Source organism: Patagioenas fasciata, chromosome 9 (assembly GCF_037038585.1).
Source record: "Patagioenas fasciata isolate bPatFas1 chromosome 9, bPatFas1.hap1, whole genome shotgun sequence".
NCBI classification, from domain to species: Eukaryota; Metazoa; Chordata; class Aves; order Columbiformes; family Columbidae; genus Patagioenas; species Patagioenas fasciata.
The window spans coordinates 15,416,957-15,442,372 of record NC_092528.1 but is presented as its reverse complement, the minus strand read 5'-3'; the positions used below and the strand labels follow the sequence as shown (position 1 = coordinate 15,442,372).

Here is a 25,416-nt window from a genome sequence, read left to right as displayed (position 1 = left end):
CCTAGCACCATTTGAGAGGCTGGCTACGGGACAGGGCTACTGGCGGGCAGAGGTCCCTAGATGGCCACATCACCTATCCTCAGCGGTGGGCGTGCTGTGGTGCTGCAGCTGGGATGTGGTGCTTGTAGCACAGCTCTCCAGTTCCCTGCTAAAAGGCAGTTATGTCCCGGTTGCCGTGCGGGGCTGTGGCTGCTCTCCTGCCCAGGGAGCTCGTGCTGGGGCAGTCAGGCTGTGGAGGGGAGCAGGGCCGGCTCCAGCTCTGCGGGCCCAGACACCCCTGTGGGTGATGCTGCTCCTGCCAGTGCCCCAGCGGGCTGTGCCAAGGGCCCTGCGCCATTCCCTGCTGTGCTGTGCGGGACACCTGGAGCACAGGAGAGGAGACTCTGTCCTTCATCTCCCTCCAGAGACGTTCTCCCCAAAGAGAACGATGAAGCAGTTATCTATATGTCATTGCTTGACGTGTAGCATTCTTACTGACAGCAGCTCTTCTGTGGCAGCAGAACCAAGTTTCTTGTGCTTCTCTCTTTGTTTCACTTGTTTGGATATCTCTGTGTTATGCCACTTGGTCCTACAGTCATGTTGTCTGGTTTTTTTTCTTGGCTATTTATCTTCTACTTATTTCTTTACCACTCATCCATATTTGCATTCGGTTAAATTTCTAATTGTTTCTGTTGTATGCTTGAAGTAGGCATATTTTGGCACTGTCATTCTTCTATCTCAGTATTTAGGCGGTATGCTTTGCTCGTTTTCCCTCTGGGCACATTGGTACCATTTTCTCATTATTCTGGTATTTTTCTTTGTTGGTAGTTCTGTTCTTATTATGTGTTACGCACCTGTGCTCCTTTCCTGCTTAGGGTCACAAGGTTTTCTACAGTTTCTGGATTTTTCTTTAAAGATACAATGTGCTTTTTGACCCCTCCAAAGGAAAGAAAACAAATTACTTGGCAACTTCAGGAAGTACCTCTCTGCTCATAGACTTCATTGATAGGCAAACTTGCTTTTTGCGTCACCTGTCTAAAATTTTCTGGGCAGAGTTACTAGTTATATTCTCCTGGCATGACTTCTGTGTTTTCAAGAGCAGGCACGTTATAAAGCGAGGGGAAGAGCTGTAATTCTGATGGCTGATTTCTATGTGTAATGTGCTTATGCGGTATAAATGTTTTGAAAAAGAACTGGGACAACACAAGAAAAAATATTACTGAAATACAAGAGTTATAAATAACTTGTTAAAATCAGTATTTGTACATTGACCTGCATTATTTCCAACATAGAAGAAGACTTTGGAGGGGATAAAAAGTGTCACAAATCACTATCTGGACTGCCCAGGCTTATTTCCCATAGAAAGAATAGTGTTGTACATAACATGTGTGATTCCCAGTCTCTTGGACATGACAATACATTCTTACGTTTGTAGGAACAAATGTCATCTTTTGTGCATGGTTGATCTTCTTGAGTGAGCCTGTGATGACTCAGCAGCAGCCCAAAGATTCTCCCTGATTCCCTAGTAATTACCATTTTTTCAAAGAGTGAATGCTTCTCATGAAGTTACATAGCTGTGCTTCCAACTCACGTTCTGTCTATAACGAGGGGAGAGCGTTGGTGCAGAAGTGACACAGTCTGTCTGCAAGGGCCAGTGCTAGTGCTGGGAGTAGCCTAATGGCTGTAGTAGGTAATGAGGTGTTGCTTTTCCATCTTGTTCTGGAAGGTCTACTAATGCCAATGAGCTCAGAAATTCAGTCATTTTGTGGAGGGAAAGAAAGGGTCGATTTAACAGAATTTATTGTCTATATAACAAAGTATGTTGTCTAAATTTACTAATGGCTGTCTTTCCTGTGAGTCGTCTGTCTTCTTTTGAGGTATTGTTCTCTCATTGAGGCATATTTTTAGGGCTTTTGTTTGGGTTTTGAAGAGATTTGGTTATTTTTCTAAATATAGCAAAGGGTAGTTAGTTGAAGATTGCAAACACAGTAACTTGCAGATCTTTCTATTTATAACATGTCCTCAAATTTTCCATTAAAAAAACCCTACCAAACTCACATGATAGGCTTCTAATTTATGTGAGGTCTCTTGCTCTGCTGCTGTTCTCCTGTTGTGCTTAATAGTAATTGCTTGTTGAGAAGGCGCCTTTCTTTCTGTAGTGCTAATGCAGCACAGTGGGGAAAGGTAGCCGAAGAGCTTCTCTATGTGTAAAAACTTAAAAGACTAGAGATATAATGTGGTTAGAAAAGCCTAAGGGAAGATGGAAAGTATCACAAAGGGAAGGGCAAAAGATGGTAGAAAAAGGAATGAGATGGAAACAATGAGGAATGATCTTGAGATTGTGGATTTCTTATACAAATTAGATTTGCAGTTAATGAAAAAACGTGATAACTTACAGAAGGTAAGATCTGAGGAACTGCAAAAACAGCCTAGATCAGATATGAACATTTTATGATTAGTGTTTATAGAATTCTACTGTCTCAAAAAAAGTCCTTTAATAAAGAAAATTTCTTTAGGTTTGCAGATTCCTTTTTGTGTGGGATGTATTGTAGATCTTAGTGCCCAAAATATGTCAGAAAATAATCTGCTATATGCAATTTTTGAGTCATCTTGTATTAAAGAGAAAATAATATTTTATACTCAAATTCATAATAAAGAAGCTTGAGCTTCTTCCTTAAGCTAAGGACTGAAGAATTTGTTCAAAATTTTGACTCTTATTATTGTGAGGGAGATGTTTGTGATGTTGTACTTACAATAGGGTAGGGATCTTTGATCATCATGATAATAAACACACATTTAGCAAATATTACCTTCAGTTGATCATGTGAAGAAATTTCTAGACATTCTAAAAACCTACACATAGTAAATATCTGTCAACCTGAACATGAATATTTGAAATTTATATTCAAAATGATTCCATAAATACCTATATCACTCTTAAATATATCCTCTGATTTTTATTCCACTTATTCTAATATATAACATACTACTGTATTAACAGTAATATTAATTAATTTTATTTGAGTTGATTGAGGTACTGCTCATCATTTTATAAATTCGGTTACTTCATCTTCTTTAAGTACTGTGGAGTTATGTAAATTCCCAAAGTACCCTGAAGTGGAATTCAATATACAAATAATAATTAGAAACGTTAAAAAAATAGTTGGAATAAATAAATGTAATTAAAAAAAAGTGGAAATGCAAGTCTTACTAATGGGAATCTTGTAAAATTGATAGAGTGAAAGACTTGGTACTTGTGTATATATATGTATTTTACATATTGTAAATATTTGGGCAGCTTTCATTAATTTTGCTCATAAGCAACTATTAAAATAAATTAGTAGTGGAATATGGTTTTGAACAAAACCAGATAGTAATAAGCAAAGCCCAGACCAGTTGTTATAACAAAGAAATAAACTTCTGTTGCAGGATGTTTCTGAAGTCCTGTTACATGCAATTTTAATGTCCCGATGATGTGTACAGATGAACTTAATTCAGCATTAGAGGAAAACATTAATCTCTGATAGCAAGTATTCAGCTGGCCAGCCACATGAAACTGGCTTGGATTCTTGGGATTTTCCTACTTTCTCTATGCTGATCAATGTATTTTTGAAAAACACTCATGAGCAATAATGGTTTTCACAGCAATCCTGTAGAAAGAGGTAGAAAACAATGTTATGAGTTTAACATCTAAATTACTTGAAATTCACATTTGAGGACTGATTTTATTTTACTATTGACAATTTGATTTGACTAGCTGAGATAAGTACCACCAGGCAACACGGCGAGCAAAAGTGTCCTGAAATACCTGCAGATATTTCTGGAAATGCAGGAAAGCAGCAAATTTATGAATGCTCTTATTATGGTTTCTGTGGTTTAAAACACAAAGAGTTTGACGCCTATAGAAGAGTTGTGATTCATATGTGTAGATTTGCAATAGCAGCTAGAAAATGCACATTGTCACCGGTTTCAATTGACTGGGAGAACAGGTTGTTTACGTAGATTAAGAACAGCTGAAGTTTCAAGGTCTTCAGGTTTTCTGGGCTTCATTCTTCATGTAAAAGCCTTTTTCTTTATTGTATCTTGTAGATGTGATTCTAACTTCTTTAGGTTTACATACAATAAATCTATTTATTATCTTGATTCCAGGAAACTAGGTCACACAGCTGTTGCATATGGAAGATTTCCCAAGGTTACTAGTGATTTAAGAATGCAAAATTCTTCATAGGACCATAAAAAGAGTTTAATTTACCTGAAGAACATTTCGTTGTTAATAAATATTTTTATGGCTGTTTAGTTTCTGGTACTTTCTTTTCATCTGCTGTTTTTACCTGGCATTTTCCCAAATTGCTCCTATTTTTAGTAGACTTCTCCTTAACACTTTAGCAGGTTTAGCCTCTGTTCATCTTTGTCTGTTAAGACTTAGCTAGGGTGAATTTAAATCCAAATTTTACAACTACGTTTTAATGATTTCTTGTTTCCTTATGATATCTTTTTTTTTCCATTTACAGAATTCTGGTGAAATTCCATCAGGCATCTTACATTTCTTCACAAAAAAGTTTTCTATAGGGAAAATAATAAATTGCCTGTATTCCTTTTACTATTTATCCCTGTATTTCAAACCTAAAGGTTTTGTGATCCCTAGTCCTAGCAATTCACAGACTTAATTTCTCACATTTATGTAATTCTTGGAATTAGGTCTAACATAACATTCAGGCAAGTTGTTTGTTCCGCAGACTGTATAAAAAACAGTTGTACAGTTATTGTTTAACTTCCTTGATTTGTACGTGGCTCTTTTGCTTTCAATAGTCAAGTAATTAAAATCCCACCATGATGAGAAGTCTGGCTTTTATCCAGAGCTTTTCTATCTCTGGAAACATTTTCTGATCTAGTTTCACTGCCCTGAAGGTCTGTAGCAATATATGAAGAATACCACCTGACTGAATCCTTTTATTCTTCTTGACAACTGGCCAAATGGTCTGACCTATGTAAGCACAAGTGTTGTCTTGTGTTTTTAGCAGTATAAATATTTTCTAATATCACCTTTCCCATTTACCTTCTGTGTTATTCCTTTGGTAAATTTTGCATTAAGATCTTGCAAATCACCAGGAGTCTTTGCGTTTCAGTCATGTCCCTGCTCACCAATAATGACCTAGATGCAGGGCTGGGTTTGTGTTAGCTGGCTGAAAAACAATTCATGCGATATTTTTCTGCAGATAAATAATCCTGCTTTTTTTTTCTTTCCTACAGTGTTTTATTCTGCTTTCAATCAATGCACCTCTGAACTTTATTTTAAAATGTGTTATTTGCATTGTGTTCAAAAATTTTATTGATATGGATTAAAATGTATATTTAGATGTGCCCAAAATAATAGAACCCCAATTCAGATGTGTAACTACTGCTGCTTTGAGTATTTTTGGATATTTAACTCATACATAAGATTTAAACTTCCAGAATCAGCTAAATACATTTCACAGTGCAAAGACAGCACAAGGACAACATGTTTTAGTGTATTTTAAACCTGTGTATGTTCTTCAAGTGCTTTGTCACTTGAACCATCAGCCATCTGCCATAAGCTTCTCTTTATACAGAAGATCATTGCGAAGGTAGTACTGAGGGAGCATTAGTGTCATTGTGTGACCTCAGACCACCTTGATCCTTCTTAATCCAGTTTCAGAGTTAGTGTAGAGATTTCACTGAACTCGTTGGCTGATCTCCTCCTGGTAGTAGTTGAAAGTCATTGCAGAATCTTTTAAATCTGTCTGGGATTTTATGATAACAGTACAGGCTTTGTTGTTGTTGTTGGTTTTTATTTGTCAGCAAACCATTGCTGGAATTAGGGTCTTGATTTCGGGGCTTCTGTTCTTTTCCGTTTCTGATGGTTATGCAGTTATAATCTATAGGAGGAACCTCTAATATGGGATTCCACAGTATCAGTTTTTAAACTTTAACACTAGTGTGCAGGTGGTCCTGATAAATGGCATGAAGCAATCTGAGCCATAGCAGAGCGAAACAGAGAGGGCAGAAGGGTCTGCTTCTGTTCTTTGCCTATGCCCTGCCAGACCTGCTTTTCTTCCCTGGTCTGTTACTGAATTACTTATGACTATACTGTTAAAAGTTCAATCTGCAGTTGTGTGTGGGTTTTTGTTTGTTTGTTTGTTGTGTTTGTTTTGTTTGTTGGTTTGGTTTTTTTGTGTTTGTTTGTTTGTTTTTAAATTACTTAAAAAAAATTGGATTATTTTTTCTTTGTTTTTCATTCCATAGCTCTGGTCTGAGACTTATGAACTTATGAGGGGAATGTGGCTTTTTAAGTCATTTGTCCAAGACCTATTTTGAGGATGCTCATTAAAATCCTGCTGCAAACGGCACCCAAGAATATCCTAGGTTTTTTTTCTAGAACTCACAAGGCAGTTGTGGCCTTTCCGTCTATCTCCTAGTTACAATAATCCAAGTTTTGTTAATTCTCTGAGTAGATCCCTGTAGTACACTCTGTGTGGGTTACTCACCTTTGTTTAATATCCATCTCCCCTTATTCCTGATGCAGTTCATTTGAGCGTTTGTGGCTCTATAAAACGTGGCATGTGTCTCCTTGAGGAACCCCTTAGGATATTTAAAATTAATTGCCAGTTTGTATTTTTTTCTCTGTGTGTGTGTGTGTACTGGAAACTTTAACATCTTTAAGCTGATTATCTCTGCCCTCGCTCTTCAAGTCTTGGAACTCAGTCAAGTTGACAGACTATGCTCAATTCACTCGATCTTTCTGGCCAAGGTTTTCAACAAATCTAATCAATCAAGAAGAAACTGTAGAATTTGAATCTTCTAGTAAACATTTGGAGGTATTTTGTTGTGCTTTAAAATGTAAATTTATCTATTTGTTATGCGATTTTTTTCATAAATGCCAACTCCTGACTTGCTATCCATGATTACAGTGCTAGAACTACAGTTAAACAAGGTTGCAGTTCACTTCATCTGAATGTGTATCATGAATAATTAGAAAAGAAAGAAAAAGAAAATACCCTAAAAGTAACACATCTGTCAAAATTAAGTGAAAATATTTCCTGATGAATTGTACCTTGCTTGAAATGTGGAATGACATTGTTTATAACTAAAATATTTTCTAAGTCAGTAAAAGATAATGAGATGCAGTAAAGTACGTGTTGAATGTGATATTTTTTGTCAATTTTGGTATTCATCACAAGCTTTATACAATATAGGGGTTCAGCTCGAATACAGCAACTACTTTTATTCCAGCAGCAAGACATTATAGATACAAAACCTATAGAAGTAAGGCAAAAAATCTGCATCATTCCATCAGGGATATGATTTCAATAGTGAGTGTTAATCCAAAGTGTCACCTGTCATTATTTGTTTTCGTGCTCCAAGTTGTTGGCAGGCTACTATGTAACAGACACCTCTCCTCCGTCTTGATCCTTTCTCTCACCATCAGGCGCATTTTATGGTTTGCGTTTACACTCCGTGGTAGAATAGATTGGTAGAATGGGTGTGATGGGTCCTGAGTGGAGGCTGGCCTGATTTATTCCTAATTCCCCATGCCCTTAGGTTAGTGTTGTAATTTTAAAATCTATTCTACAATGTAAGATATTCCAGGGAATTCTGAGCCTGAAAAGTGGTGGTCTGTATGAATGGACCAAATACTCATTAAAAATATTAGATTTGAATGGAAAGGACAGTTTTATCTTTTATTTGGAGGGGTGGTAAAATTTTAATATTATTTTCTGACTTGCTCTTTCGTGCAATAACAGTGCTTTACACTGCCATGTATGTGATGTCTGTCATGTATGTGATAAAAACTATAGTTAGTATACTGCATTTTTTTCATGTTATTTTTTTTCTACATCTGTCTAAAACAGCTCCCTTGCAAGGATATGCTTTTCTTTGTGTCTAATTTTCACATGATGTTTCTTCAATAAATCATTTTCTCTCCTGCTAATTAGAAGTATATTCCTGTAAAAGGTAATATTTTAAATTATTGACGCTCTGCTAAACTCATGTGCTGCTTTAGGGCTTGTTATTCTTAACAGACACGTTACGGAAATTTAAAAAAGGGTCAGTCTTGGCTTTTCGTTTTTCTAGGCTTGTCTATTCCTGATCTTTAGAAAATGTCTTCTCCTTTTCTTGCCAGATACACTTTGTAAATTGGATGAGTACTGTCAGATTCAACAAACATTTTTGCACTTCACTGCCTTAATCATATGATAGTATGATTCTACCTGAAACATCCTGTATCATATGTTAATGGGTAAAATTAGACATTAAAATATATAGGAAATCTGTATTTTTGTAATTTTCATAGAATAATAAAATAGGAGTATAGATATGTCAATGGCTTACTTTTAATTTGGTGTAGTTATTAAAAATGTATGCATACCAGAATGTTTGCTTATGAAAACCATTTATTTATTTCAGGGTTTTTAGGAACCTCTTGTGAAGACAAAATAGACCCTTGTGCGTCATTTCCCTGCCAGAACAATGGAAGCTGTTATGCAGATAGACTTGCCTTCTCATGCAGTTGTAGTCCTGGATTTACAGGACCTACATGTGCTCAGTTGATTGACTTCTGCGCTCTGAATCCTTGTGCACATGGCATTTGCCGCAGTGTTGGAACCAGCTACAAATGCCTCTGTATCCCTGGTTTGTACCAGTTACATGTTTTGCAAATATTCTAATCTTTTAATATGTAGAATCCAATATGTAGTTAAAAATTACTTTCTTTTTTCTTTTCATTATATAAATCACATTGAGCAGGTGTTCTACCTGTTTGGAATAGTGAGAGGAATCTACACATTACATTTGGAAAATCAAAAATTGCAGAGTGAGCACTGAAAATACCCACTGAGATCTGTATGGCTTGGTTGTTATCTACAGCTGTATTATAAAACCATAATCTGCAGGATAAATAATTTTAAGGTTGAGGTGTCAGTGTCATTGAAATAATGAAATTTGGTAGAGAGAACGGAAAATGTGACACTGATCATTGGGGAAACAAAGGTAAGAGAAGGGGAAAAAAATATTGGTTACCACAAAGGGTTTAGTTCTGCCATCCATATTTACATAAATTATCTCTTTTCAGAAGTTTGAGTGATACTGCTTAGGTGAGTATAGCTAGTAGACTCAGCTGATAATATAGCATGGTGTCTGCATAGCTTTTCTTGATCTTTGCTCCATTGTGCCAATGTAACAGAATATTGGGGTGCTTATAGCTCCCTTTGTAGGTTTTGGCTTTTTTTTTTTTTTTAATTATTTTTTAAATCTGTTCCTATAAAGTTATAGACTTGACAACTGCAAAAGTGAAGGAGAAAATAAATTCCCAGTGTACAAGGGATAAGCTAAGGAGTGTATTGAATGCTTGGTACCTCTACATATACATAACACTGTGACATGTATGTTGTTCTCTGAAGTTCCTTTGAGAGATACCTTCTCTCTGTGGCTTTGCCTTGTGGGAAACCAGTTGCAGTTTTTCCACTCTTCTTCCTTCCTTCTCAGCAGGCTGTGGAGGTGTCCTACCAATCACAAAGGTTTTGCCTGTAGTAGGCAAGTTCTCCAATAGGTGGTGAGTCTGACCATGAGCGCATGCCACATCCAGATGTTTCTTTTTAGTCTGTGCATACAAAGAAGTCAGCTTTATTCTCTTACAAAAAGTTTGTCCTTTTCCCTCCAAGACAGAAGCCCACAGTCTGTTCCCGGAAAACTTCAGGTTAGGATAGTGAGGCTTTAGACAAAAAAGAAAGTCAAATAACTGTTTAATGTGCTTTAATGTATTATTGGCATTTTGAGGAGGAAAGTTGTCAAAAGTCTGCTTGTTATGGCTTTAGAGCAAGGTGAACTGTGGAGAACTATGCTTTTTTCCTTGGAGAGTGAGTTTTCAACTAAGATTCTGTAGCCCATAAAACTGGTATCTCATCTGAAAGGAGATCCCTGAAGACACAGGAATTGCCAGCTAATGTCTTTATCTTGGCTGGTATATTGAGTGCACGCTTCAAAGTGTTGCTGTCAGTAACTCATGCATGCCAGTTTCAAGGAAATTGCAGATGTTGAGAGTAAAGTTTGAAACTGCTTAAAGATGAAAGCATTCATCACTTCAGAGGAATAATGGATTGATTTTTGAAAATAAACCATCACTCATTAAATCAAACAATGTAGTAAGAACAGGTTTCGGCATTATGAATACCTCAGCATAAGGCATCATGTTGTGTGGCAAGATCCTCACTGGTGTATGCTACCCTGAGCGAGAGGACACAACATGGCTGTGTTGTTTCCCAGTCTTATTGCTTAAATTTTCTTCTTCTTGCAGTGTGTTCTGATTTTTGGAATAAAGATACTTTTAGTAATAGATTAGACAACTGGCTGTATAGTACTTAGTGCAGTTACAAAGCCTGTCTGTATATAATACAACTATCCTTATCCAGAGCATGATATAACAGTGAAGTCTGGTTTGACTAAATTTTATAAAGCCTGTTGAAAAAAGGTAATTTTTGGACTTCAGTTCAATGAGCAGTCCTAACTTTTCCAGACTGTCTGGTTTTCTTACATTGATTGTGATAGGTCTGATTTTAACTACCATAAAAACGACTAACCTTCTATGCATTTTGCATTGAGTTATTTCTCCACCAGAATGGATTAGTTTTACTTGTGGATACAGAGAGTTTGTAACGAAATCTACTAAGGCAGCATTTTTAGAAGGTGTCAGGATTAATCACTGCTATTTAGAGAAAAGGAAAGAACCATCAGAGGTTGTTTTTGGAGAGGTACTCATAAATGAACAGAAGCTAGTGGAAATTTGTAGTTTGGATTTGACAGATTTATAATTAAATTACATATTGCTTTATAATGGATAAAAATATGAAAGCAAAATGCAGACAATACCACAGTAGTGTTATTTCATAATTCATTTCTTGTCCAGCAGATGTGAATTTATACATACAGGGTTATAAGAATCTCATGTAAGAGCTTTAACCATTGAGATGTATTAATTTATTTAACCATAAAAACCCACCACAAGTGAAAGCCTCCATTTTATGGATAGTTTTTCAGAAGGCATTCTCAATTCTTGTGCTTGCAACTTTTCGGAAACCAGAGCGTTGGTAGATGTTTGTGGCATGATGGGTCCAGATGTTCAAGTGACCTCAAATGCTTCCAGCTCAGATGTTTCTGTGAATGGTGTGGGCAGTTATCATCTGAACAGAAGAATGGCATTATATAATGCAGAAGAGTATTTCCTAACATGCCATTTCTTTTAGACATTTCAGGAGGTGAAGATGATAATTCTTTCATTACAAATTTTCAGTCTTCCTTTTTGAAGTGTTCAATTGCTTTGCTGTTCATTTGCATAATAGAGGAATCCTTAGAGAAAAGGACTGGGTACTGAGATGAAGAGCAACAGGCCTAATCATGTTAAATAGAGTGAGCATATCCTGTTTTACTGAGAGCACAAACTAGAATTCATATCAGTTGATAATTAGTTCCCGGTCTGACAAAATATCTTTTTGATTGCAGGTAGTTGAAATTGCCAGGTGCCATTTTCCTAAATTCATTTTTAGAGCAGAGAATTTAGTAGTTTGATATTTACCTCCTCTTCTCCTCATCCAGCCCCCCCCAGCCTCCCCCCTAGGACTAAAGAGCAAAAGGAACAAACAGGAAAAAAAGGTTTGAAGTGAAAAAAAAACCAAAACCACAAACCCCCAAAACTCCCCCAAAAACAAACCAAAACCTGAAAGATAGGAAAAAAGCACTCAGCAGGTAGGAATATGAAAGTTACTTGGTAGCATCAACCTGTTCCTTGCTTGGCTGGTGAGTATGTTGTTAACTTGTTAGATTATAGCAGGAACTACTGCTTTTCTAGCCATTGAATGGTACAAGTGGTTAGGGCACGATCAAGAAAAGTCTGTACGGAAGTTCTGTGTCACACAGGAGTTAAAAGTAGTCTCATGCATCTTATTTTATGGAAACTTATTTTTATTTAAGTATTTGTGCATTTAAAAGTTAGATGAGAAGCCATAGAGGCTGCATGCTCGTCTTTAATCAAACTCTGTTGTGTTGCTCCATATGTGAAATTTCATGGGAAGTATTTTTAAAACAATTTTTTTTTTTTTCCAAAATTTAGTAGACTGCTGTAAACTTCACTTTTTAAACTGACAACCTGTTTTAAAAAGACTTCCCTCTACAAATAACTTTACTTTCTTCATGCGAAGGTGAAACTAAAGGCCACATTATGAGAGTTTGTCATTAATGTGTCAATAATTTAAAAACCTTGGATAACTTATTTCAAAAGGTCATTAAAGAACTGCACCCAAGTGATAAGCAAGGTAAGAATAGAGAGAATTGTTGATTTTCTTCTGGTAGGCCTTTTTTCATTGTTATGACATTATCATTATATGATTTTTTTAAATTTATTTTTTAATCTTAGTAGCAGAATTTGAACCAATTACCTTCAGAGATTTTCCTTCTGAGTTAAAGGCATAGTAGGTAAATGGGAGTCACTTCTTTGTAGAACAGCATTTAGAAGGCATCATATTGGGCACTTTGCCAGTGGTTTGAATAATTATTGCGTGTAAGGCAGATGAACAATTAAACCTGAGGATTCCTATGTTCCAATTCCTATTAAAAAAAACCCCTAAAGTAGTGACTATAGAGCATGGCCTAACACAGTTTTTATATCTTCATCAAAAAGTAGTTTGATAGAGTGGATGAGTTATGTTGCTGGTATATTAAAAAACTGGATTCTATTTACAATTTTGCCTGCAGAGACTTTAATGGTCTCTGTTACAATTACTTATGAAATTGGTGAATAAAATTTCTATGCAGTTCAGTAGCCTTATGAAGGGTTAATAATAAACATACTGAGCTACAGAAAGATATTACCATATGTTAGTAGGAAATAAATTATCTATGCCTATAGAACCATAGGCTTTCTGGCTTGCAGGCTCTCAGCATCAGTGTGCTAGCTCTGAGACTACTGATTTCTTTGTGCAGGAGTCTCTCACTTTCAGACATATCCCTGAAATAATATGCATTGGTTTTTTTAGATATATTAATGAAAATGTTATTAAATGACATTTTAGAACTCTTTTCTATATCGGTTATATGGTATATCTGAAACACATGGTTTTTAAAACTTTAGAACCTGCTGCTTATTTTTTTTGTTCGGTTCCAGGATGTAATTTTTTCTTTGAGGTATTTGACTAAGGCTGTGATTTCTTATTACAGAAGCAAAGCGCTGCAGAGTTTTGCTTAAATGTGTGACCTGAATGCCATCCTTCCTTTGTGCACTATTTCTACGAGCAGCCATAGTGTCAGCTGGCTTTTAATCTGTGTTACTTCTGCCTCAAAAATTAAATGAGAGAGGAATTTTAAACAGTTCCAATTAGCCCAAGGTCTGTGAAAGTCTCCTTTTATGGTAGGCAGTTTGATGTCCATGCTTTTTTCGCCAGTGCACAGATTTGAAGAATGATAAAGGATAGTTATTATACTTCATATCTGCACAATTTGCAGAACACACGCAACAAGACATTTACTACTATTTTTTTTTGTGTGTATCGACTTTCATTATGAACATTGTCATCTAATGGCTTATATAGAAAAGCTAATTTGTGTAAGTTAACTTGGAAAGCAGTCTAATACTTTTGAATATTCCCATTTCCAGAATGGAGGGAAAAATTGTTATTGCTAAGTTGAATATACTTCTTTTTCAAATATCTGCTGAGAGGGCTCTGGGGAATTCAAAAGCCTATGCAACAATACCTACTTTGTATTATGTGTGCGATTTTTTCAATTGTTCATGAAACATGAAATGTTTAATTATATGCTTACATAACCCAATTATTATTACTAATACTTATCACCTGGCCCTTTACACAGTGTTTGGACATTAGATTCATAGTTTGCATTGTGTTTTCATGCTTACCCTATGTTACAGAACTAATCTTGATTAAAATTTTTGTGCTCGTTTGTTGGCTTTCTCATCTAGAGCCTGGCTCATGAAACCAGTGTAATCCCATTATGTTTGTTCATGGAATGTTGATTTTGTCCCTGAATCCCAAAGCAGTTTCTTCCTCCCCTTAAAGCTTTTCTCCTCTTTACACTCCATTATTTTAATAGAGCTGCTGTTATCAATTTCAAATGCAAATATTTAATATATTCTTTTTATTTTTTGTAGCCCTAAGCAAAGAAATCTATCTAGAAATGAAATAACATAATATCGCAGGAAAGCTTTGCATTTGACTTTCTGAAAGACATATGGAGTATGAAGTATGGAGTTTGAAACTGCAAAGGCATTAAACATCTGCCCTCTACTTTATAACTATATGATAACACATATAGAATATTAGAAAAAGACAAACAAAAAACAACCAACCAAAAAAAACCCAGCAACCCAAACAAATCAACAACAAACAAACTAGGAGTGTCAGAAAAAATTCCACAGGCTATGAAGAGTAGTGGCAAGTTCAGAAGTAGTACCGTGGAGGATGTTTCCTCTGCACTTGATTTTTTGCTCATATACCTTAATAGATGCTTATAGAAAGTATGTTTATCTCAGTGCCTTTGCAGAGACCAGTGCAGCATTTATCTGTAGCAGTAGCAATTTTTCTTTTCTCTGTCTTTTCCCTTCCCACATTTTGGAACTGGGGAGGAAATGCAAGCTCTGGCAGAAGTGACTCTAGGTTACTTCCAGTTCCAGACTGTCTGTGAGCCCTTTATTGCCTCCGTTTCACCATCTTTGTTCCAGTTCTACACTAAGACAACTCTTCATGCAATCTGACCATGGCTGGTACTGACATGCCTTCCTACCGTCCTGCCATCTGGAGCAGCTCTTCTCTCTTTCTCTTCTTCAGTTTCTATATAAGCTCAGATTTTAACCAAACACATGTATTTCTTGACTATGTAATGTGCCACTGTGCTAGTTAGTGGCCATATCGATGAACTGCTGCTGTTCTCTACAAAACAGAGCTCTGTTGCATTGTATCCCATTAGGCCTTCCCATACAGATGGGATTTTTGCCCTGCTGCCTTGATTTGCTGCTGTGTTAAGTGTGGATAACCCCAGAAAATCTCTGTTGAGGAGCTAGTGTTTAAGAAAGCCTCAAAAGCTTTCAGCTTCATTCTTAATTGATTTATAAAGGGAATAGTAATCTTCTCCCTCTCTTTTGTTAACCTGATAGTGCAGATATTCTCAAGACTTTGACAAGCATTGCTGTATCTTTTGCTCTGTCAACTGCTCTCAAAGGCTTTGACAAAACCCATGGCTGCTTCTCATCAGGTTGCATGACACAGGTTGTGTATTCCCTTTCACGTTTTCTCCCTTTGCACTTTTTAACATAGCCATGTGCAAAGAGAGTGCACCTCGACAAGTAGCTGTCTGAAGACCATGCTAGAAAACATCAGGCAGATATTCTGGCCTCTCCAAGGCAGCCTCTCTGCTGCTTAAGAAACAGAAAGAAAGATTTGGGAATCCAGAGAAGAGTGGCAATGGATCTATTCCTGCCTTTGTAAAGACCAGTAGCAGGACAGTCACGTTGAGGGAGAAGAGGTAACACAGAGACATCTTTATTTCAGGGGTTTTTTTAGGTTCTCTGTCCTTTACCCAGGCTCTGAAGAGAGCACACCAAAATGGGATCATCATTGGCAAGTTCTGCTTGAGTTCATGAAGGTGCTGTTGTTGAAGGCATATCCAGTTTCTAGTGACCTGGAAAAAAAAGAAGTTTATTAATATTAGTTGCCCTTTTGGAAGGCGCAGTGCCCCAGGTGTTTTTTTTCCTGCTCAGGACACAGCAGCTGCAGAAATGTTGTTAATGTAGGTATTGGTTCTTTCTTTCTGAATATGTCCACAGAAATGTTATACACCTCAAAAGATGCATATAGCTGTGTTTGGCATTGCTCGTGAACATAAAACCAGCAGAATTGTAATGCAACTAGAAAGAGAGCAAGAACTGTGCTAGAGTCTGTTATTCTGAAGTTGTCTATGAAAAATTTTCCTCTTTCCATCTCAATTCTTTAATGAAAATATAGAAATTATGAATGTAGTCTTTTTAAGGATATATGTATGAATTCAGTGTAATACATGGTTTATATATCAGTGTAATTTAAAAGCAGTAATACAAAGCAAAAAGCTTAAGAATGACGTGCTGTGTCTTAGCTTCATGAGAAGAAACCTGCCTTTCCCTCGGGTGCCTGCTCCCACAGCAGAACTTTCTCCATCACAGCAGTTACAGCAGAAGGAACCTGCTGGTGCCAGGGTGAGGACAATGAGGGTGAAATTGTGTGTGGGTGAGATCTGCCCTCTCGTGGGGAGAGAAAATATCTCTCCACCACTGTGTGCAGTGTGACAGTGGGGGCTGTCTTAATCCCTAGGAGGTGATGCGATATTTCATATTGGTTTTGGAAACCAGGCAATTATTCAGTCACAAATTTCCCTCTGCTCCCTTTGAAAGATGAGAAGTGTGTAACACATGGAGATTTTTTTTTTCCTGAAAATATCTAATTACATCTGTGTTCAACACAGGGAATTCCCATATATTTTTATAAGTTTTCTGGTTTTGGTGGTTTGTACGTTGGCTATAGATGTCATGACATATGGATATTTCTCTTTAACATTAGCTAGATAGACTTCATCAAAGGCTAATAAAAAGCCCATAACATCATATTTAATTTGGTGTTGCCTGGCCAGCAGCTTTGGAGAAAGTGGTTCTGAAATGGTTCTTAACAGGCTACTAGTCCAGCTAACTATTTACTATGAAAAGACAATTTTGTGCAAAATCAAATGGGTAATATTGCATAACCATCTTGTGCAGTACTAACTTCTGTTATATCTTCATACACTTTTATTTTTAATTATCCATAAGAGCGAGGGGGAATGGAAATGATGTCTGGGGATGCCATTTGTTGCATTTTCTATGATTCTGTGAGAATTCTGGGGAAAATTTAGGCCAAGAGAGTGAATATAGATTGCCACTTACTAAGATAAGAATCTACCCCTCTCTGGTACTTTGTTTGTGAAAATTACCCTAATTTCCTGTCTGTAAGTTTTGCCACTAACTGGAGATTATCTGAAGAAATAAAATCATACTGCAGAATCTATACTTTGTATTTTAGGTCTTTTCACTGGCATCTTTATTCTTGCCCATGGCATCTTTATTCATTTTGTGCTCATTCATCTCTTGCCTTTATAGCTATATGTAATGAGTAAATCAGGATTTTAAAACATTTATAAACACTGTTCCAGTGCATGGTGTTATAGGTTACAAATACATAGTCGTGATATGATATCACACTAATAGCGGGTCAAGGGGAGTATTGGCTATGGAGTCAAGAAGGTTAAATGTTTAACTGATTTAAGCAAAATTAATCCATGGTAGAGGAGTGGGAAGAGTGCCCTTATGTACTGTTAACGTATCATGGGATATATTGTCTGCAAGACTGCTTTTTGTGAATAAGTGCTTTTCATATGAAAGAATATTTGAAGAACTCCTTGTGCCCCCAAAGAATGGGGAAGATAAAAATACTCACTCAAATTGCCCCATATTTTTTCATCAGTCAAACACACTAGCAGTTTTGCAGTTGTCTGTGCTAATGATTGTGCAGTGCTTATGATGCATTTAAATGCATCATTTATACTTACTAAGCATTATGAGCAATCTATTTCCTTTTTCTTGTTAATGAATTAATTGCCTATGAATATAGACATTATTTCTGGAGTTGGAAAGCCCCAGCTTTAATAAAGAAAAAAGAAAAAGAAAAAAAAAAAAGAAAGAAAATAAAAAGGCAAAAGGAAAGAAGAAAGAAAACTTTTCATTAAGAAAAATATAACCTGAGTCAATTGAAGAGGAATTACATAAGCTTCTTGGTATCAAATATGATAGTCTTCAAAATGACCAGGCTTATGATTCTTTGACTTTAGTACTAAGTAACCAAAATGATCAGGCAAAGATACTTTAGCATTACAGCTGGTTTATTTCTGCTGTTATATTACACTAATTTATGCTGTTACTTTATATTAATAAGTACTACTTTGACCTGGTACACCGTATCTAGAAAGTCATTTCAACTACTGCTAAGACTGATAATGGTATGACATGCTAAATAATGAGCAAAGTGCTATTTCAAGTGGGTGAACTCCTTATTTCTTACCTCATGGCCATTAGCAGGTCTCAGCTTTTGTGTGCTCCTACTTTTTTTATCTGCATAATCAGACCATAATACCTTCCTGGAGCTTGGCAATATTGTAAAAATTAAGTGTCTTAATGCCTCTACAGTGTCTTGACATTGTACAGCATTAAAGTTAGAATAAATTATTATTCTAACTACTGTTATACAACTATCACCACTTCAATACAAGGTGGCTTTGACACAAGGATCTGAGAAAGCCAGAAGATACGTCGATATTAGTTTATCCCTTTTTACAATCAGAGTGTGGTTTTTCACATTGTTCATAGCGAACTTGGTCATCAGCCTCTGTGTTTATGGCCTCGCTGTGCTTTATCACTGGGCCTGAGGCTTTTCTCAGAACATTGTGCTTCCAGGATTTTTTTGTAATCTCACCTGGGGAGCAGATGTCCTTAAAACTGATGCCTTACATGTGTCTGTCTGCAGAGTGTATTTCAATTAGCAAGCAACTGCCCGTAGTCTAGAGATGCTTAGTTGCTAATTTTTAATGGGAGCTGTTTCATAGTTTATTTCCTCTTTGTGCGGTTTAGGTTACCATGGCCTTTACTGTGAAGAGGAATATAACGAATGTCTTTCTGCACCCTGCCAGAATGGAGCCACCTGCAGAGACCTTGTCAATGGTTATGAGTGCGTCTGCCTTGCTGAATATGAAGGTGGGATGGGTTCTGCCTCTTGTTTTTTGAATTGTTCCATGTACTGTTTTATGGTATGTTCTCTTACAAACAGAGATACACAATATCCTCTAGTAAGCAGAAACAAATCCCACATCTAGAATTAATGGAAATAACTTCAAGGTAGATCCTGATCCCATAATCTTTATTCAAATGAATAGTTGAGATTTACCTGGTCTGTGAGAAATATATGTCCTTGTCTGGGACAAATGGCTTCTCTCTGTTTTTCTTAGGTGTACTTTTTTCCTGCTCTTTTTAAGATATCTTAGAAAGTGATGGGGTTTTAAAAGAAAACAACTGTTAAATAACATTTTTTCTCAGTATTGTTAGAAGCCATTACATGGAGGGCTTTCCAAATTATTTTTTTATTTATTTTCTCCAGTGATGTGAGTTAAAAACATGATAATAAAAGATTGAAACAGATTAGCACAAAGGAGTAAAAATTGGAATTTTACATGGATTGTTCATTTAGAAAACCATAAAGCCCAGAGACTCTGTTAGGTCCGTGACTGCTTTCCTGTGTTGACAGCAGCTATTCCTAGATACATTCAAATGGAATTGGTCTTTTGTGTTTCCCAAGTAATTTATAAAACAGAACAGAAAAGGATGTGTTTTGCTATACAAAATCTTTTATCTTGCAGTAGATTTCAGCTTTACACAGAGTAGCACATATCAGCTCTCTGTGACACATTCCTCTGTGGAGAATTAAAAGGATACTTTTTTGTATATTCTGTTTCGACTCATGCTGTGAGAACATTTTGAATGTAATTATATATGTTATTACTATTAACATACATATTTTACATAGAATGACTATGTTTTAAGGAACATTACCCCACCATTTTCTCATTAAAAATATCAATCCTTATCTGTGTTGATAAGTAACACTCGCTTAACAGCTGCTTGAGGCTAAATATGTATTTCATGCTGGTGATTGCACCACTCTTTGACAATCGATACAGAATCCATCATTTTAGAGGCTTAGGGAGGAAAAGACCCTCAGCTTTTCATGACAGTTTAGAGAACTGAACTGGAATGTTATGACTTCATGTTCTGTTCTCAACTGATCTGTACACACTGAAAGCACTGTGTGTGCAGCACATCTCGCTTCAGATGAAAGCAGGGACCTGGTCCTGCGAGCAGCTTTTGCTCATTACTGAGCTTGCTTTATTCCCATACTTAAGGTTTTCAGTGACACTAATGAATCGAGCTGAGGTACTCAGCTCAAGATACTATGTGGGCCATTAGGGACCTCAATTTTAGCACCACCAAGCCAGACCTCCCTGTCTGCAGTCCCCCTGCCCTGCTGCCCATGCTCTCCATGCTGGCACATGGATATGAGCGGGACCGAGGGATGTGCCAGCCTGTGCCCAGGGGCTCCTGACCCTGCTGCCACCGCCTGCCTGCTGCAGGCTGCTCAGGCTAGAGTGCTCTGCCTTTTGCTGCTGACAGGCTGACCAAATCATTTCAACAGGTCTGTAGCAAGTGAATACGTGTGTGTCTTTGCTAAAAGAATATTTAAAATAAGTTGTTTTTATATAATTTTCTAATTATCACTATTAACTTGAGATTATTGGTTTTATATGACTCATATAAGTTTGCATTGCTGTACATAACTGCAGCATAGAACACTAGAGAACTAAGTTTATTCCTTTTAATCATTTACACATTAAATAAATTTGCTTGTGTACATATATCTGATGTATTATGTGTCCAATTTCTTCCTTTTTTATATTGATTTTTCTTTCTCATGTTCTTTTCTCTAAAGAGTCTATGTTCTCACTAATTTTACCTCTGTATAGTTTTGCATTTCAAACTCTTCAAATTCAGATTCACAAACCACCCAATTCCAGTGCAACGCACTTGGTATTCATGAAGGAAGTTGAGAAGGAATAAGGCAGGATCAGCTGCATGTCCACTTTTCACATGCTTTTGTCTAACCTCTGAAAGTCCTCCATTGCTGTAGGTTCTGTAATCTTCACAAGCAACATAATTTCTTTGCTGTCATTCACTACCTCGTGATTATAAACATTTTCCTGATGCCCAAGTTTTATTGCAGTTTTTATGTATAATAAACGAGTTTGTGCTTCTATTGATTATGCATCTTTACAGTTTGCAGGACAATAAGGATTTAGAAACATGAACCACCTTTAAAAGTGAAAGATGTGCTTGTAATTTATCACATAGAAACATTCAGAAGCCTGTCCTGCTCTTCAGTTTGTTGAAATTCTTGTAAAATTATAAAAATGGGAAAACTTGAAGATAATTTAGGGTGTTAGCTAAGCTGTCACTTTGGATTTGTTCCCAAGCAAAGAATGGTAGTAAGACCTAGATTTAGACCTAAAACTTATATTAATGCATAAGTTTAAGCAGGTATTTGAAATGTAAGCTAATTTTACTGTAATAGATATATTATAAACTAAGCCCCACTGCTCATTCATTATTCACATATGTGGCATTCATGCACTGATTAGATTATTCATGTATTGAGTTTTCTATTTTTATCTGAAAAGTAGATCCAGAGAAAAAGATGCATGTAGCAGTGGCAGTAGAGCCTCTCTCCCCATCCCCAGGTGGGAGTCTGTTGTCCTTTATGTTCTGCATGCCAGATACGTCTTGCACTGTCTTCTGCAAGGCAAAGCAGCGGAATTCATGTAGCCCACACCTGAGGATGAGAAATCAAAAGCAGTGGCATGGAACTGATCAACCAATTATTTGCTTTTAGCTATACATTTGAATAAATGAATGTCTCTTTTTATTGCCTTAGTTATGCTCCTCATTTTCCTGCAAAAGTTAGTAAGAGTCACGAGAATGCTTACGTATATTGTTAAATAAGTTATCACAGAAAATTCTTACTGAAGAAAATTGTTTACATTTTATTGAAGAATATTAGATAGCTAATCAGATTATGCATTATTATACCATTGGTTTTTCATAGAAACACCTTCAGTTCTTATTAGCAGAAATCGCCCTGCCTCTCTGGTCCCAAAGCCTCAGTGGGTGGGAAGAGCAAGAGGAGGCATGTGTGTGAAAGTTTAGCCACCGTAAAAAATATGGTGTTTGTCTTATGGCATTAGCCTAATAGGACAGGACTGGAGGCTGCACATCAATGCATTCTTCCAGGTGAAGTTCAGTTATTGCATGTACTGATTTCATGCTGTCAGTATAGGTCACGTTAATGGCAATTACTAATTTTACCATTTCAGGAAGGCACTGTGAATTATATAAGGATCCTTGTGTTAACATCAACTGTCAGAATGGTGGCACTTGTGACAGCGAAGGTCTAAATGCTACCTGTATTTGTTCACCTGGATATACAGGCAAGTAATTTGTACATTACACAGAATGCCTAGTTGTCAGTGTTCACTGTGTCCAAAAGAAGACAAATACCAAGTAAGACTGTCTCTTCAAGGACACAGATTAATTTGGACTTTGCTTAATTGTGATCAGTCCAGTGAGAATGAAAAGTTCTTGATATTACTTACAACTGCGTTGAGTTTTTAAAATTTTGCAGCAAAAAAAAGCCTGTTACTAAAGATAACTTACTAAACTAACAGCTATTTAACATGCTTTATGACCTTACTGCTTGAGAGTAGGTTACATTTTAGAAATAACATTTTCTAGGCTCCCAGGTAAGCCAATATACTAATTGGACACTGTTGAAACTTGAAAATGTTTTAACATTGACCTTAGTTACTGTGAGCTAAAGAAACAACTCATTCCATTACCTTAATATGCAATTGCTAAAAGCCCTAAGTGCTTGTTATGAATCAGTTTACATTTTCAGAGTAATGGCAAGCAGCCCATTTAATCCTTTGGCCTTGTATTTAAACTGACATGATTGGTGTAACCCCAATATCTGCTGTCAAGATAATTTACAACCACGTGTTTTGTTAGTCATGTAAGGTAATATCCAATGTTGTAATAGATAAACCCATTCATAGCTGTTTTGTAGATCAAATGATACTTTGTGATCTGTGCTAATTAAAGGGCATTTTTTGAGGATACTTAGCTTTCTGTTGTACACTGGCTGTTTCTCAGAAGTGCTGATTATCTACATTATTGTATAGCATTTCTGAATATACATGATAAATTGTTATACCGCATTCTGTTGGGATGGAGTTTATATTTAAAGAGACACACATAATGTGGGTGAGATTAGTCAAGTCACTTAGCTTTCAGATTTTGTTTTCACCTGGTTCAATGAGGATAATATTTCCTTCTTGGATGCTATGTGAGACTTCTTGGAACAGTTATAGAATACTTTTGATGTTCTGAGAAAAAAGCTGCTATTGAGCTATTATGTGTTTTACAGCTAGAGAAAAATAAAATGACTGATGATGTACCTGCTACATGAGGCATTTGCTATATAGATTTTTTTTTTCTCTGATATAAGGTGAAGAATGTGAAATTGATGTAAATGACTGTGACAGCAACCCATGTCACCACGCTGGAACTTGCATAGATCAGCCTGGAGGTTACACATGCCACTGTCCACATGGTTGGGTTGGTGCAAACTGTGAAATACGTAAGTTTTGTAGTTTTCTAAATATTTCTAAAAAACATACATTATAATAGCGAAATTTATATTTGTCTCTACCTATCAGCACAACTCTCAATCATCTGTAAATTATCAAAATTCTGTTAAGAGCATTTTATTTAAATCCATAACATTTAAAATGTGGCTATGAAAGTTAGAAATTCTGTTTCTGGGCACCCTGCTTTCAGATGTGATGGTCTCTCACAGCTGGGCACTAGGCAGTTTGCCTTTTAATTGCACTTATGCTTCAGAGCTTACTTACTTTGGGTGAAGTGTACTTCCACAGTGCTATAAGCATAGTCCTAACAGACTGGTGTTGACCTATGAGCACCTGCAGTTGTAGTAAAGTTTCAGCAAAACAGTTTTTAACTTCTTCACGTAAGGAAGCAAGTCCTTTGTAATTGCGCTGTGACTTGTGTATGCATGCATTTACCACCTTTTTCAGGAATAACTTTTCCAACCATAAGCCAATTGCAACCAAATTTGTTAGAAAGGTAAAATATTTCCTAAGGCTTAGCGAGGTTCCACTGGTGGGTCTAGTGAAGGAACAGCTTCAGTATGATCTCACTTAGTACAGAGAAAAGCTTCAGTATAAGTGCAACCTGATGGACAAGTAGAGAGTCCATGAGAGGAAGAAAGTATGAAGCCCAGCTGTGGAGAGTTAAAACAGAAATTAGGCTTAATTAGTTCTTCTGCTCACTGAGCTGCTTTGTATCTCCCTGATGTCTTGTTCTTGGGCTACAGATGTCTTTACTAGGGAATTTAGCTGTGTATTTAACTGCTTCAATGCTCAGATACTGCGGTCATCGATCCTCTCAAGATATTATTCAGATACACAGGTTAAGGGGGTTTACACCATTTAGCACAGCTAATGTTGCAGGGATAGGTGAGAGATTAAAAAATAAACAGAAAGGAACACAGAGAGCTCCTATTGTACATTCATGAGAAAATATCTGCACAAAGACTGGAATAAAGAGATGTTTTCCATACCTCATTTACACAAGGAGCATATGAAGATTATTTTTAACTCTCTTTTACTGAAATGCTGCTTAAACATATTGACTGCTTTTAAAATTTGTTTCTATTCTTGATGTTAGTCCTTACTAACATCATAAGACAATTCTGTTCTCACCTGGACTGAAACAAAAGTTTTATATTGGCATGGTTATGACCTCCTCTCCCTGTAATTTTTGGTTGTGAATTAACTTCTAGAGGTTTCTGTTGAAAGCAAAGACTACAGAAGAGCATTGTTAGCTAGTCCAGAGATCGTACCAGCTCTGCCTTTTTGTTGTCTCTGTGAATGGCACACACAGTTCCCTGTATGGTGCTGGCACCACAATGTTGCATGCTATCTGTATACCATATTGCTCATGCTAAAAGATGCTCAGATCAGCTTTTACTGACAAGGCTGTTGTTAGTGATCCCTGAAACGTGCATGTCCAGGTTGATCAACAAGGCAGTGTAATTCTGCTTGCCTTAGCTAATAAGTGGTGGGCTGACAGACAGATGAGTGTAGTTCTTGGAGACGACGATAATCATCCTGGAAATGTACTTCCTGCAGTGCCTTGATATAATAATAATTACATTTCTGTTATGTTATGGAATGGATAGATGCCAAAGGGAAACAGACAGGCTTGCATGCTTTCTGAGTCCTGCAGATGTCCTACGTGAAATTAGTGATGCTTGTTCTGGAGTCCTCCTTTGGTTCTCGTGCTCTAGTCACTAAGAGTTTGGCTGTTTGCACCACAGATGCATAGTGAGGTGCATATAAACACATGGGAAAATGGGAGAAGCACAACAGAGGGCGGAAGTAGCCTTTTCCTACTGTCCAGCTACTCAGTTATTCCTGCTTCCCTTTGTGAGGGACACATGCCCCTAAGCACTATATATGACAAGTAAGTTCACGCTTACATCTGTGGATGGTCAATATTAGCTCCTTTCTGACCTCATTGGTAAGTATACAAGAGAGAGACTGAATAAAACTCTGCTTCAGCTTTGTTCTCTTGAGCAAAGGCGTTGTCTCTGCTTAAGTGTGTATTTCTTTACATGT

General features: G+C 36.8%; 2 protein-coding genes across 4 annotated transcripts in view; one reads left to right on the top strand and one right to left on the bottom strand.

Moving 5' to 3' along the window:
• The window catches only part of RASA2 (RAS p21 protein activator 2), a 423,219-nt gene that overhangs the window by 317,716 nt on the left and 80,087 nt on the right, over window positions 1-25,416 (bottom strand). The gene's annotated exons all lie outside the window — the stretch shown is intronic.
• DNER (delta/notch like EGF repeat containing) overlaps window positions 1-25,416 on the top strand; it is a 113,921-nt gene that overhangs the window by 76,541 nt on the left and 11,964 nt on the right. For 2 of the 3 annotated variants that reach the window (XM_065845098.2, XM_065845097.2), the window contains exons 8-11: window positions 8,407-8,631; window positions 18,686-18,808; window positions 22,033-22,146; window positions 23,223-23,354. In XM_065845098.2, the coding sequence (XP_065701170.1) occupies window positions 8,407-8,631; window positions 18,686-18,808; window positions 22,033-22,146; window positions 23,223-23,354 (594 nt within the window). The remainder of the gene's footprint in view (window positions 1-8,406; window positions 8,632-18,685; window positions 18,809-22,032; window positions 22,147-23,222; window positions 23,355-25,416) is intronic. The other variant, XM_071812504.1, reaches the window with a different exon arrangement.